This window comes from Periplaneta americana, chromosome 14, assembly GCF_040183065.1.
Source record: "Periplaneta americana isolate PAMFEO1 chromosome 14, P.americana_PAMFEO1_priV1, whole genome shotgun sequence".
NCBI lineage: Eukaryota > Metazoa > Arthropoda > Insecta > Blattodea > Blattidae > Periplaneta > Periplaneta americana.
Genome location: NC_091130.1, coordinates 4,718,716 through 4,734,391, shown reverse-complemented (window position 1 = coordinate 4,734,391; position 15,676 = coordinate 4,718,716). Strand labels below are relative to the sequence as shown.

The window sequence follows — 15,676 nt, the reverse complement described above, 5'->3', positions numbered from 1 at the left end:
GCCTGAGCGCTTTAAATCGGAAAGGAAAGAGACAGAGGTGGTATATGCCGCTTGGTCGAGCTATATTCAGGGATGGCCAGCACTGATTCAATAGATAAAGGGAAGAGAACTTATTAAAACTGTATCCATGGTAATTTTTAGATTTGCCTGAGAAGTATAAGTGCATTATAAGAATGTAAGTTTTAATTTTAATGCTCATTTTTCACAAGTTTGAATTTTTTATTCAAAGGAAATACTTTCTCAACTTTTCGTATAGAAAAGTGAAATTTGCAGATATAGGCCTATTTATTTAGTAGCCTTACAGAATGTTTTCGTAAATCTAATATACCGTATATACGTATTACTGAAGATAGTGTATTGAAAATTTTGAAAATATTCGCATGGAAATTGTTTGTAAGGAGTCAGTTCACAAAGTGCAGTCGTAGAGAACGGTTGTGTAGTAAGCAGCATATACAAGTAGGTTAGCGTGTGAAGAAGGTATGGGCGACGACCTAAATTCTTACAGGGCGCGAATCGGGTGCTTCAATGCAAGGCAGTGTTGCAGATGTTCAAAAGGTGAAAATGCAATAGTGTCTGATAGCATCAACATATTTGTGGCCGCAGCTGTTTTATCAGTTCTACTGATTATTGGAAATGTGGAGTTAAACCCTGGTCCTGGAGATACAGAAGGAAGTGTCTACAGTGATGAAGTGTTTCAAAGAGAATGGATAACTATATGAAAGAAACGAGAGAAGACAGACTAAAGGCAAGTTTTCTACTAAACAAAGTAGCAAGTGATATAGATACATTAGTAAACAGATACACTGAAGTGGAAAAGAAGTTAAAGGAGGTTATCCAAGTGCAGGTGGTGTTAAAATCGATAGTTAAAAAATGGGAAAATGACAGTAGAATTAATAACATTGTAATTTATGGTGTTGAAGAGCGCAATCATGAAAAAGGAATTGATACTGGTTTCGTAGTGTTAGAATTATTAACTAAGTATTTCAGTCTAAACTTGGACATAAGTGCGATTAATAACGCGTATAGAATAGGTAAGGGAAATAAAAGACCAATTATTGTGAAATTGAACAGTTACTTTATCAAAGAGCACATCATTGCCAATACGCGTCAACTCAAAGGCACAAATATGTTCATAGAAAATGACTTTGCAAAAGAAATTAGAGACAAAAGAAAGAAACTAATTCCAATATTAAAAGAAGCTCGAGGTAAAGGATTGAGGGCAAATTTAGTAAAAGATAAAATGAAGATAAACGGAAACATAGTTAACGTAGAGTCCTTAAATAATCAATTCACTGAGGATTTATTAAGTTGCTGCAACAACAGAAATAACGAAATAGAGACTTGTGGAAATAGAGCATCATCGACGCCACACGTAAACAGAAGTGCATCACGAAACAGGAAGTCTAGAAGCGTAGAGAGGACTGATAAGAAAAGTAACTCATCAAGCGGGCAGAAGGATTCAGAATTAACAAATAGAAGAATTGATGAGCTTACGGGAGTGAATGATATTAGAGCATACCTAAATAAACTAGACAGCACTGTTTTCACAGATCCCTTTAGAAGAAAGAAGAGTGAAGAAGGACAACCTAGTATGGAAGAAGAAGCTGGAACCAGTGAAGATGCTGTTTGGGGAGCTGGGGCACAGACTGAGTGAACGACCAGTGAGGGTAGTCCGAGGCGCGCAAGTGAAAATACATCAAGGAGAAGCGATTGTGGATCAACCGGCAAAGTCAGCGCAAGTGAAGACCAATTAATAAGAATGCCACATGCCGTTGGTAGTCCGGGGTGCGCGAGAGGAAGTGCTACAATTTGGAGGAGCTGTGCGATACTGACCGATGAAGTAGAAGCAGGTGACGATCAGTTAATAAGAGGTAAAATGACAAATAGAAACTCTAACAGAAATAAAGTAGATTCAATCAAAACTATAGATACTGAACGAAACTACCTACTAAGAGATAGGCATCAGCAAAGATTAAATTTTCCTAAAATCAGAAAAACTTATTATTAATTAAATAAGATGGAATTACGTCAAGGTTTTTTTTAATAATAATAAAAAAAATTGAAAATAGAGAACTAAAGTAGTTATTAAGGTATTCCGATAGTTATATTAATTAGTAAAAGTTCAGAAGAAAATTTGACTTTATAAATTGGTTAACTAATATATTTTAATTTCAATAAGAATGCAATTACAATAAATTTATTAGATCATAATAGAAATCATAATAGAAATGAATCGATAATGAGTACATGCGACATAATGATGAAACTAAATTGAGGTTGATTATGTAAGCAATTTATCAAGCTTGTTTTTAAGCAGGCATGCGGTAGTCTTCGTAGAAGTTACTCAAACGTTTCTGCTGACATGAAAATATTGTAAGAAAGAAAGATTAACCTACATATGGAATGTACCGATTCAGCTATTTCAGGTTCATGATTTACAGTATGTCGACATCTGATCATCTAATTGGAATAATAAATTATTATGTAAAATAAGACCTAAATATTACAATTAGATTTTTGAAAAGGAGCAAATAATTAAGGCTTAAAGTCTTAAGGGTTATCACCAGGGAAAGGATTTATATGTAAATACATATTTACTTATAAAGCTAATATAATTTATATTTTGCATTATCTTTATGTTTCACAATGTGTAGGGTTGAAAAATCCTACTTTTATTTTCCATATTTTTCCATATTTTAGAGTTTGGTACATATTTTCGTTAATTTCCATATATTTTCCATATTTCATATAAAACAGTCCATATTATATTAGGTTTAACAATAAAACAAAACAAAATTCCATTAACTTTTAAAAATACATTTCAACAATAGAGATTTAAACACATGTTCAGTAATCCCTTTAACATCAGAGTTATTTGAAAATTAGCAGTCCTATCAACAATGGGAAAGTAAGTTACAAAACTGTATTAATTTAATTTAAAATTTTTAACAGACTTCAGTTGTGCAGCTCAACAGTTAAATGCCAGTCAGAGTACACATAGGTTCAGTTTTGTAAATCATACTATAAAGACGGTAAATATGCCAAAAGTACGTCATTCAGTCAATTTAAAATCAAAACTAACAAGTTACATTTCAGAATTTAAAGAAGATGGTTTATCAACTGACAATAAAATATTATTTTGTAATTTGTGTCAGTGTGCAGTATCATCTACACAAAAGTTCCTGGTGCAACAACACATTACAACTAGTAAACATCAGGCCAACAAACAACTAAATTCCAAGCAGAGACAATTGTTTTTAACACAACCAACAACATCGAATGTAAGATCTGAGTTTAACATCGACCTGTGCCGTTCTCTCATCTCTGCTGATATTCCTCTCTACAAACTAAAGAATAAGGTCTTCAGCGAATTCCTTGAAAAATATACTCAACATACAATCCCGGATGAGTCAACACTTAGGAAGACGTATGCTCCATCCATCTACGATGAGACAATACAGAAGATAAGAGATGAAATTAAAGATAGTTCAATTTGGGTTTCCATTGATGAGACTCCCGACAAAGAAGGTAGACTTGTTGGTAATGTAGTTATCGGTTTGTTAAGTGAACAATATTCTGAACGAATTCTTTTACATTGTGATGTTCTAGAAAAGTGCAATAACAAAACTATAGTTAAACTGTTCAACGAAGCTATGGGTATCCTGTGGCCAAAGGGTATTATGTACGATAATGTGTTATTCTTTATTAGCGATGCTGCCCCTTATATGGTCAAAGCTGGACAAGCATTATCTGTTGTATATCCTAAATTGACTCATTTTACTTGTGTGGCGCATGCATTTCATCGTGTGGCAGAAGTGGTCAGAGACAATTTCCCTAAAGTAGATTTGTTGATTTCATCAGTGAAAAAAGTATTTCTCAAAGCTCCCAGTAGAGTTAACGTGTTGAAAGAAATGTACCCTGAAATTCCATTGCCACCAAAGCCAATTTTAACTAGATGGGGTACATGGCTAGAAGCAGTTGAATATTATGCCGAACATATAGACTCTATTAACAATGTTCTCCTTGCATTGGACTCTGAAGATGCAGTCTCAATTGATACTGCGAAAACAGTTACCTGTGACATAAGTGTGAAGAATGACTTAGCTCACATTCAGCATACATTTTCATGCATCATAAAAACGCTCAAAAGTCTCCAAAATAGGCACCTTTCACTATCTGAAAGTTTTGAAATTATAAATAGTACTGTGGAACAACTGAATCGTGGTAGAGGTAAAGTTGCAGATGCAGTAAGAGCTAAGGTGGACACTGTACTTTCAAAAAACCCTGGATATGAAGAACTACAAAAGGTTGTTGCTGTGATGAGTGGTGAATCAACAGTGAAGATTAACTTGGACTTATCCCCAGCAGACATTGTGAAATTGAATTATGTACCAGTTACTTCTTGTGACGTCGAACGCTCTTTTAGTCAGTATAAATCTATCCTCAGAGACAATAGAAGAAGATTCACTTTTCAGCACTTGAAAGAAATGTTTGTAACCTATTGTTATGGTAACAGACAATAAAAATTGTGTTTTGTTGAAACTACATTGGAAGATAAGGTACGTCCATTATATGTTTTGTTTAGTTTGATTAAAATGTACCAATATTTAACGTACATAGTCATTTTTTTATAATTTTAAGTCCATATTTAATTCCATATTTTGGTAAAAATCCATATTTAATTCCATATTTTGGTAAAAATAACTACATATATATTTACATATTTCATATATTTTTAGTCCATATAAATCCGTTCCCTGGTTATCACGATTGGTTTAAACATGCACTAAAACAAGACGTAAGTGCAAGTTTGAACCAATAAATTATTGAGATTTGCGATAGATTAATTAGTTTAGGAAATTGCATATTTATTATGTAGAACTACATTTGTATATAGATCTTTTGTTAAATTATTAAGTTTTGTACTTTTGTGAACAATATCAATAAAGCTATCTACTTGTTTGTAAGGAAATGAATTAACAAAGCAACTACTGTTACATCATAAGCAAAAGATACGTGCCCATGTGTTGTAAAAATGTCAGTTCTATAGCTTCAGCAGATTTCGAGAAAATAATTTAATATTCTGATGATAGGAAGTTGCTCAGAAATATCACCTTAAAAGCATAATGCGATAAGGGTTTTGTTATGTAATATTAGTTACACTTAAAACATATACAGTACCTAGGTAACTTTGCTTTGTACTGTAATATTGTTTTGATTAGTTTATTGATTACTTTTCCAAGGCTAAAGATACCATCAATATAAATTCCAACTTATCATGTCATACTCAATCTCTTTCTTTATGAATGATGTGTTTCATCCACTTAATACAGTATAATATTATACTACTATGGAATTTAAGTGAATATTCCTTCTTAACTCTCTATTATGTTATTAGGATTTAAAACACAAGTGCAATATTAAGAAATCAGTGTTAGTACTTTTGTTTTACAGACAATATAGATAACATTAAACAGAAAGAAGCCATATAAAAATAACGACATAAAATTTCACGTTCCGTTTGAAGTTCCGTTAATCCAACAGGCTGCTTATTCATACACACAACCCTCCCTCTTTCCATACTTAGCGCTTGATGCCCGCGCACGACGTCAAGGTCAGAAAAATGCGCTTGCTTTGACATCACTGGTGTACCGCTTAGGAGGTAGAAGACTTGAGGTTCGTTCCAACAACAGTCAGGAACCGTCCGTAACCATCCTGAGCATGCGCAGTACAGAAAAAGCGTTCCAACACAATCCGAACCAGTCCTGAACCGGAAACATGTACTGCAGTCGGGCGTTCCAACAAGCTTTTGACACGGGTTCGGAACGGTCAGAAATAGTCCGTGGATTGAGGCATGTACGGAAGAGTACGCGAGACGTGCATGCGCATAAGCTCACCAACGTCTCCTGGATACTGAAGAAGGATATGGTCGACTGTTCACATCATTCAGGTTAAAGATGAAAAGTGACAGTGCAGACGAATAATAAAACTAGAGATTTAATTTAAATTTTCGCCAAAAAGAAAGGGAATGGAAATTATTTGGGTATTGAAATAGTTAATTACACGCTAATATGTTTTCGCGGGATATCAGCCGAGTTAAGATTTTGGAATGTTCCAAGCTTTCGACTGCTATCTCTGCAGCCATCTTCAGGGAAGTGATGTCCGAACAGAAAGTCGAAAGGTTATATAGATGTGGCTGTCTCAGGTGAAACGGGATTGGTTGGCGGATCGGCCAATCCGGGGCCGGGAATTGTCATCGCTCGTAAGCTCCGCCCCTCCCGGGATTACTGCGTGAAGTTTGGCGGGCGGCGAGCCCTGTTCCGCCGGTTGGAATCGGTTGCCGTCCTCGGTCCGTGATCTTCATGACCTTGATTGTAAGAGGGCCTGAGTTGGTCTAAGGCCGGTGTCCATGCCTGACTGAGCTGGAGTCCACTGTCTCTGTTAATCAAGGTCATGAAGATCACGGACCGAGGACGGCAACCGATTCCAACCGGCGGAACAGGGCTCGCCGCCCGCCAAACTTCACGCAGTAATCCCGGGAGGGGCGGAGCTTACGAGCGATGACAATTCCCGGCCCCGGATTGGCCGATCCGCCAACCAATCCCGTTTCACCTGAGACAGCCACATCTATATAACCTTTCGACTTTCTGTTCGGACATCACTTCCCTGAAGATGGCTGCAGAGATAGCAGTCGAAAGCTTGGAACATTCCAAAATCTTAACTCGGCTGATATCCCGCGAAAACATATTAGCGAACCAACGCCGAGAAAGCCTCAAATCATACATAGTTAATTACAATTTCAACATGCAGCTTTGATTAAAAGTATAATAAATAATGTACATACATTAATAATTTAAAAAAAAAGAACTATTTTTAGATTAGAGTCCCCCAGTACACGACATTGAATTAGCGGAATTCTTGCCTTCCATATTTTTTGTCATCTTTTTATAGAAAATGATGGAAGTTCTATCTTCTGCAATTAGAATTAGCTGCGAAACGATAATAATGAATCATCCCGTTCTTAGCAAAGATGATCACAGTTACAGCATCTCTGGATTTAGTACATAATGATCCAACAGCGTCCAGTCCAGTTTCAATCCCATAGCAGATGCCCAACTAGCGCATGCGCATAAGATGGTACAGGAACCGTACGTGAACTGATCCATGAACTGCTTGTTGGAACGAACCTATGATTTCGTTTCTGGATCCTGCAGACACGTAACATGTGGCAACTCTCTTTGTTGACAGGTGGCGTGGATCCACATAGACAGACAGATGATTCTAACAATACACCGACACGTGATTTCACGGGTACAGCGGTTCAGTGTATCCCATGACAACCAGAAGACGTGGCTGCTGCATGTCAGCGGTGTTCATCAGGAAGACCGCGGGTACTACATGTGTCAAGTGAACACCAACCCCATGATCAGCCAAGTGGGGTACCTCCAGGTCGTAGGTAAGCCCAATATGAATTCTTATTGTTAATATTGAGGGATCAGTCCAGCCCCATCTTGTTTCAGGATGGGGTAGCTCATTTAAATCCTATTTTAATCCACTTTATTTATTACAGAAGAAAGCAATTAAAATACGTCTTCATAAACCTATTGATTTTCCATCTCAAAATTCGTTTGTGCGAGATCGTGCGTATTTGCTTGTTTTCCGCACAGAACCAATACGCGGTAAGTGTGAAATACCACATTCAGTATTCCCAACCTAACACACATAACAATTTCCCTCTTCTTACCGCTTAATCGCGACATTCATTTTACTGCTTTAGGCTTTTAACATATTATTTCTAGAGACGTTTAACATAGTAATAATTATAAATAGGAAACTTACCACTGCAATTTCACCTAAATTGCAATGTTAATTATTGTTTTTAAATATTTGCAAAAATTAAGTAAAGTCTACTACTCCACGAAACTTATTGCATTCCTGATACAAGTAACATTAAGGAAGCCGTGAAAAAATCAACAAAATTCCAGATGCCGATGTTATTACTGCAATATGTTATATAAATAATATTGTTGAAATATTAAAATGAAAAATAAATCATTACATAACCTTACCGTTTGTTTTAAGTTCACATTTATAGACTGGGGGGGGGGGAAGACAGACGTATATCACGGCCTGCTGGAGTATAGTAAACACAGAAAACATTTTACAGCAACAATGGTGAAGAAAGATATTTTGATTTTCCGAAGTTGCCGTCATTAAACAGAAACCAACATGGAGATTTCATTGCAACTAATTAGAAATTCGTCTTTCAGGTATGTAATAAACGATCTTCGCACAAAATAATGTACGATACACGAGCGGTATGTTTCATGTTCTCGGAAATTAAAAAAGCTGAACTACGTTTCGCTTTTTCAATCTTTTCCTCGACCATGAAAACGTCAACATACCGCTCTTGTAACGTATATTACTATTTTACACTTTAATGTACTTAACATAAGACAAATTTATTATATTGTATTAACAAAATTCAGACATAAAAATCTAAATAATTTTGAATTGTATTGTCATAGTTATGAAACAGAAGCCATGAATTCTTTAAGATTACTATTTGTTACTTATAATGAAACTAACACCTGTCCATTCTTATTATTATCATTAATTTCTCTAAATAGATTTACAAAACCTCTAATGGCAATTACATTAATATTCTCATTATAGAAATATATTTTAGAATTATATATATTTATTTTTTTTTCTCCCTGTAATATAGTTCTAGTAAGCTTATATTAAATTAATTTTCATAATTTTACTAGCTATCTCAAACCTCAAATTAATTATAATTGATTGAATTAAATCAACTCATAAATTAAGTTACTACTTTACCTTACAGGTTTATCTAAATTTAAATAAATATGTAGTCTACTAGTCGTTAAAACTTAACTGAAGAATATTGCTGGAGAACCTTTTAAGTTTAGTGTAAATATTTGTAATTTAAATATGTATTGTATTGATTAAGGCTGGTTGAGTGGAAGAGAAGGCCTTATGGCCTTAACTCTGCCAGCGAAAATAAAACATTATTATTTTTATTTTTATGATGATGATTATTATTATTATCATTATTATTATTATTATTATTATTATTATTATTATTAAGATTGTTTGAACTAAAATGCAACACTGTTACAGTATTTAATCATAGTAGGTAGTAATTTAGGCCCAAGAATATATAACAAATTTATATTTAAATAAATTAATCTTGTCAATTGTAATAGTTCTAGTATTAAATTTAAAAAGTTATGTATGGATTTTATAAAAATTGTAAATTTAAATTTATATACTATAATTACACAGTAGGCATAAGAAAAATTGCATTGTATAATTATTAATTTCAATTTAGGAATCCGCCCCTGACCACGAGTTCTACTCTTTCAGGGGCGAGCTAAAGTTTTTCTGTATATATTTTATTTTATGTTAAAATTATTAGCAAAATAATAATATAAATAAATTCTCACCAAAGCAGACCGGAGTTACTTTAGATTCTCTGCAGATAGAGTGCGATTTAATTTCTAAATTATTTCACCAATATACTGAGGAATTTTTAGTAGGCTAGTTAAAATCTATGGCATGCAATGTGGACATTGACAATATAATCTGTAAGAAAGATGTAATGAAATAACTGGACAAGAAATGAGGGAAAATTTAAATAGCTTAAGGGCACCAATTATTAATTTCAATTGAAATCTGAGTATAAACAAATATGTATATTTTTAATTTAATATTTTTATTTCTATTAGATATAGGCCCTTAAACTTTTACCATACGTAAAATACACTTTTTTTAAACGCAAAAATGTAGAAATGAACCCGATGAGGGTCTTTATGATGACCAGATTTTTAAATTATGAAGTGTCCAGAGGAAAACAATATTAGGCGTCATTATCTAAGAAACTATTGACGATAGAGTGCTTAATTTTTTCCATGCATATACGTATATTTCATGGAGCATTATACAATCGGTGAAGAATTAATACAGTACTTGAAGATATGGCGTTGTTATCAGAAGAGGAGATGATACTAAGGGATATGCTACTGGAGCTAAATGACAGCTGTGAGCAGTATGGAATGAAGATAAATGCAAACAAGACGAAGACCATGGTCATAGGAAGAAAAAAAAAGAAGGTAAACTTGCGAATTCTAAATGAGGCAGTAGAGCAAGTGGACAGCTTCAAATACTTGGGGTGTACTATAAGCAGTAACAAGAGCTGCTGCCAGGAAGTCAAAAGGAAGCTTTTAATAGAACATCGAGCATCTTCTGCGGACCTCTGGAAAAAGAACTAACAAAGAGACTAGTAAAGTGCTTTGTATGGAGTGTGGCATTGTATGGGGAAGAAACTTGGACATTACGACGAAGTTAAGAGAAGCGAATAAAAGCATTTGAAATGTGGAAATGGAGAAGAATGGGAAGTGTGAAGTGGACAGACATAATAACAAATGAAGCTGTGTTGGAAAGAATGGGTGAAGAAAGAATGATGCTGAAACTGATCAGGAAGAGGAAAAGGAATTGGTTGGGTCACTGTCTGAGAAGAAACTGCCTACTGAAGGATGCACTGGAAGGAATGGTGAACGGGAGAAAAGTTCGGGGCAGAAGAAGATATCAGATGATAGACGACATTAAGATATATGGATCATATGAGGAGACAAAGAGGAAGGCAGAAAATAGGAAAGATTGTAGAAAACTGGGTTTGCAGTGAAAAACCTACCTTTGTGCAAAACACTAAATGAATATTGTATTATATTATATTATATTATATTATATTATATTATATTATATTATATATTACTTACTGGCTTTTAAGGAACCCGGAGGTTCATTGCCGCCCTCACATAAACCCCCAATTGGTCCCTATCCTGTGCAAGATTAAGCCATTCTCTATCATCATATTCCACCTCCCTCAAATCCATTTTAATATTATCCTCCCATCTACGTCTCGGCCTCCCTAAGGGTCTTTTCCCTCCGGCCTCCCAACTAACACTCTATATGCATATCTGGATTCGCCCATACGTCCTACATGCCCTGCCCATCTCAAAAGTCTGGACTTAATGTTCCTAATTATGTCAGGTGAAGAATACAATGCGTGCAGTTCTGCGTTGTGTAACTTTCTCCATTCTCCTGTAACTTGATCCCTCTTAGCCACAAATATTTTCCTAAGCACCTTATTCTCAAACACCCTTAATCTCTGTTCCTCTCTCAAAGTGAGAGTCCAAGTTTTGCAACCATACTGAACAACCGGTAATATAACTATTTCATAAATTCCAACTTTCAGATTTTTCGACAGCAGAATGGATGATAAAATCTTCTCAACCGAATAATAACACGCATTTCCCATATTTATTCTGTGTTTAATTTTCTGCCGAGTATCATTTATATTTGTTACTGTTGCTCTCAGATATTTGAACTTCTCCACCTCTTCAAAGATAAATTTCCAATTTTTATATTTCATTTCGTACAATATTCTCGTCACGAGACATAATCATATACTTTGCCTTTTCGGGATTTACTTCATTATATTAGTCCACTCCTGTGGAGTAACGGTCAGCGCGTCTGGCTGCGAAACCAGGTGGCCCGGGTTCGAATCCCGGTCGGGGCAAGTTACCTGTTTGAGGTTTTTTCCGGGGTTTTCCCTCAACCCGTTACGAGCAAATGCTGGGTAACTTTCGGTGCTTGACCCCGGACTCATTTCACCGGCATTATCACCTTCATATCATTCAGACGCTAAATAACCTAGATGTTGATACAGCGTCGTAAAATAACGCATTAAAATTTTAAAAAATTCAGTATATTATATTATATTATATTATATTATATTATATTATATTATATTATATTATATATGAAAAACAAGCATATTCAAACAGTGCATTATTTAATGAAATGTATCCTTCAAACTGACTGTCCTATTAAGGGATCAGAGCTTTCAAAATAAGCCATGTATTGTCTACGTTTATGATTAATAATCTGCAAAGGATTACAAAATCTCTAAATCTATTTTCCATCTTGACAGACTTAATAACATAATGGCCATTATTGTGTCCCCTCACAAAATTTCACACTCCACCCTCTCAACCTTCCTCTCTGATCTTCAGTCAGACACCTTGGCGACATTTTAATCCCTGTAAGTGATCCTCTAGCCGTCTCGGTGTATCACTTAACAAAACCCTCACTTCAAGGTCAATTATTATCTAAGACAGTGCGTCTCATCTCTACTTGTGAGAAGACTTGAGCAAATATTTATCAAGATCTCCTAGCAACGCTCCCTTCACAGACGCGGTAATAAACTCTCCCCAAAGTTATTGTTGGTTCCAAGTTGGTACATAAGCCAGTCTCTCTTACTAAAACCTCACAGAAGGCAGCTGTGATTTACACCCGAACTTCCACAGTCAATACATCATTTTCTACCACGACTCGCAAGTTTTCCCTAAACTACCACAAGGAGTGGCAATGTCATCACACCCCCTTTTTAAATCATTTTAGGATCTTGTTTTAAAAATATAGTCTGCGGAATAGGCTGCAGGCAAAGTTATAGGCCCCTGGCATTACTTTGGGCTTACTCGATTAAAATTGCTTTGCGGATGTTTGGTATGCATGATGCGGATCCCACCTCTGCCACCACCGATCCCACCTCTGCCACCAGTTTAAACTACGTGTGGAAAGCAGCGTCCTCTTTCTCCCTATATATACATATCTGGTGATCAAACGTTGTAGGTGGGGCCATCTTCCAGCTACCTGCAGAAGCTTCAAAGAGAAACAGCCATGAAATTACTCTCGTTGCCTGTGTTTCATAACTTCCTCCCCTCCACTCTTGCCTCTCATTTTTTTTTTCCTAGGCCTTCTCTGTTAGTTATGAATACGACATGAAACTCACTGCCTTCAATTTTCAAGTGGAAAATGGAAATTTCTCGAGCTTCTAAAGCTTCAGGTTTACTGCGTCTGCCTGCCCAAATATACACTTTATTGCACATTTCCGAGTGCTTATGTATGCCGTGGATAAGGATACATAAATTCCACCGATTTTGATGGGCTATTTAACATATTTACACTGAGTACTTTGGCATATAGATGAATTAATTAGTGATATTAACGCATAATATATTTTAATTTTAACTGTAAAGGGTGAATCAAAGATAATGATTTCTGTGTTCAGCTACAATTACAGCGGTATCGGGTTCGATTTCCGTTAGGGAAGTAAAAAGAATCTTTTTTTTTTTGCGGGTTTCAGTATGTAAATCTTTGCACGTAACAATAGAATTCTATTAGTAAATTGCTTCATAGTTTTGGAAGAGTTACAGCCTAATAATATAGTGAACATAGTGATGATGATGATGATGACGACGACGACGTTCAACCAAGCAAAGTATCATCTTGTTCCTTTAATTTTTTTCCTTCATTGTTCCTTAATTAATGCATCTAGATCTTATAGTCCTTACAGCTGTATATTTCTTCGTCATCCATCCAATTTTGATTAGGTCTGTCTTTCCTTTTTTAGTATCAATTCCTTATAATAATAATAATAATAATAATAATAATAATAATAATAATAATAATGATAATGATAATAATATTGATAATAATAAAATGACGATATTAATAATAATAATAGTAATAATAATAATAATAATAATAATAATAATAATAATAATAATAGTACTTACTTACTTACTTACTTACTTACTGGCTTTTAAGGAACCCGGAGCTTCATTGCCGCCCTCACATAAGCCCGCCATTGGTCCCTATCCTGAGCAAGATAAATCCATTCTCTATCATCATATTCCACCTCCCTCAAATCCATTTTAATATTATTCTCTCATCTACGTCTCGGCCTCCCAAAGGTCTTATTCCCTCAGGCCTCCCAACTAACACTCTATATGCATTTCTGGATTCGCCCATGCGTGCTACATGCCCTGTCCATTTCAAACGTCTGGATTTAATGTTCCTAATTATGTCAGGTGAAGATGTTACAATAGTAATAGTAATAATAATGATACAAATGATAATAATGATAATAATAATAATGATAATAATAATGTCGACAGATAATGTAAATGGATAAAAGATACTAACTTTAAGATTATATTAGTAATTACATTCATTGTTACAAGAATAATAGTAATAATAATTATACAAGTAATGATACAAATAATAATAATAATAATAATATAAATAATAATAATAATAACATTGTCGACAGATAATGTAAATGGATAAAGAAACTACCTTTAAGATTATATTAGAAACTACATTCATTGTTACAATAATAATAGTAGCCTAATAATAATGATACAAATAATGGTACAAATAATAATAATAATAATAATAATAATAATAGCGTCGGCAAATAATGTAAATGGATGAAAGATGCTACCTTTAAGATTTCATTAGTAATTAAATTAATTTTTACAATAATAATAGTAATAATTATTATTATTATTAGCATAGCCATAAAGTCGACAGATAATGTAAATGGGAGAAAAATATATTAATTCACTGGTCTTCAGCCCTCGCTGAAATGGGTAAAGTGTAACGAGTGCATCGTAATATGCTTCGTCGTGCAGAATGGAGAGGTAAAGAAACATATCCGCCAGCAGCCATGGATGCACGCCTGTGCAGTGTCTCATCCGCGGGTAGAAGACGCTAGCCAGAGAGTGCACTGTGCTGATGACCGCTGTATTACTTTTAAGATTATTTGTAATTGAATTCATTGTTATATAACAATTATTATTATTATCATTATTATTATTATTATTATTATTATTATTATTATTATTATTATATTAAAAAAAGTCTACACTTAATGTAAATGGACGAAAGGTAGTAATTTTAGGATTATTATCATTATCATAATCATACAGTCGACAGACATTGTGATTTTATTGGATATGATGTAAGCGTTACCATGGCAACCGAAGTCCTTTCCACAAAATCTTTTCATTTTTTCTATTAATGTAGTTCTAATGTAGATTTTAACACTTGAGAAAGTAAGCGATGAAGACAAGGTTTTTAGATGGAAGCGTAAGTAATGACGGTGGAAAATGAGTGAGAAGTAAATAAATAATATAAAAACGAAAATAAAACTTCAGTGAAGAGGCTAGAGTGAAATAATAACGGGGAAAAAAAAAAAAACTGATACAAGATGTACACAAAATTGGAATAAACATTATACGGTTTTTTTTATATGGATGATATTAGACGTTGTGTACCATGACATCAAATTTCAACGCACACCAATCGGAGGATGCACCGTTTAATACGCACTTTTAGTGACAATTCAGTGAGCTACAGTTGTTGGATGCGTCTATTCGGCTCATGAATAACGCAAATCGTCCAGGAGAATGAATATTTCATTTCTGTAAATGTGTTCTTTCGAGTTTAAACTGTGAGTGCAAATTACACGGATTCTGTTGTCCCCCACAGATTACCTGACTTGCTGGCGTTATTTAGACTAATCTATTATAAAACTCGCTGCTATCAGTTTCTACTGACGAAAGTAATCCATAGGCCTCAAGTGTGATCATTTAAATCAATGTTAACTGCAGTCTGAACTACAACCTGATCAATTTCCGAGAACATAAAATAACATCACTGTAAAATTATAGCAAGAGTCATAAAATAGTAATATGCCTTACAAGAGCGGTATGTTGAAGTTTTCATGTTCGAGGAAAAG

General features: G+C 34.6%; 1 protein-coding gene across 1 annotated transcript in view; it reads left to right on the top strand.

The window, feature by feature from the left end:
* Positions 1 to 15,676, top strand: part of LOC138713966 (lachesin-like) — a 794,574-nt gene that overhangs the window by 332,117 nt on the left and 446,781 nt on the right. Inside the window, exon 3 of the mRNA XM_069846547.1 lies at positions 7,249 to 7,456. Coding sequence (XP_069702648.1) covers positions 7,249 to 7,456 — 208 coding nt within the window. The remainder of the gene's footprint in view (positions 1 to 7,248; positions 7,457 to 15,676) is intronic.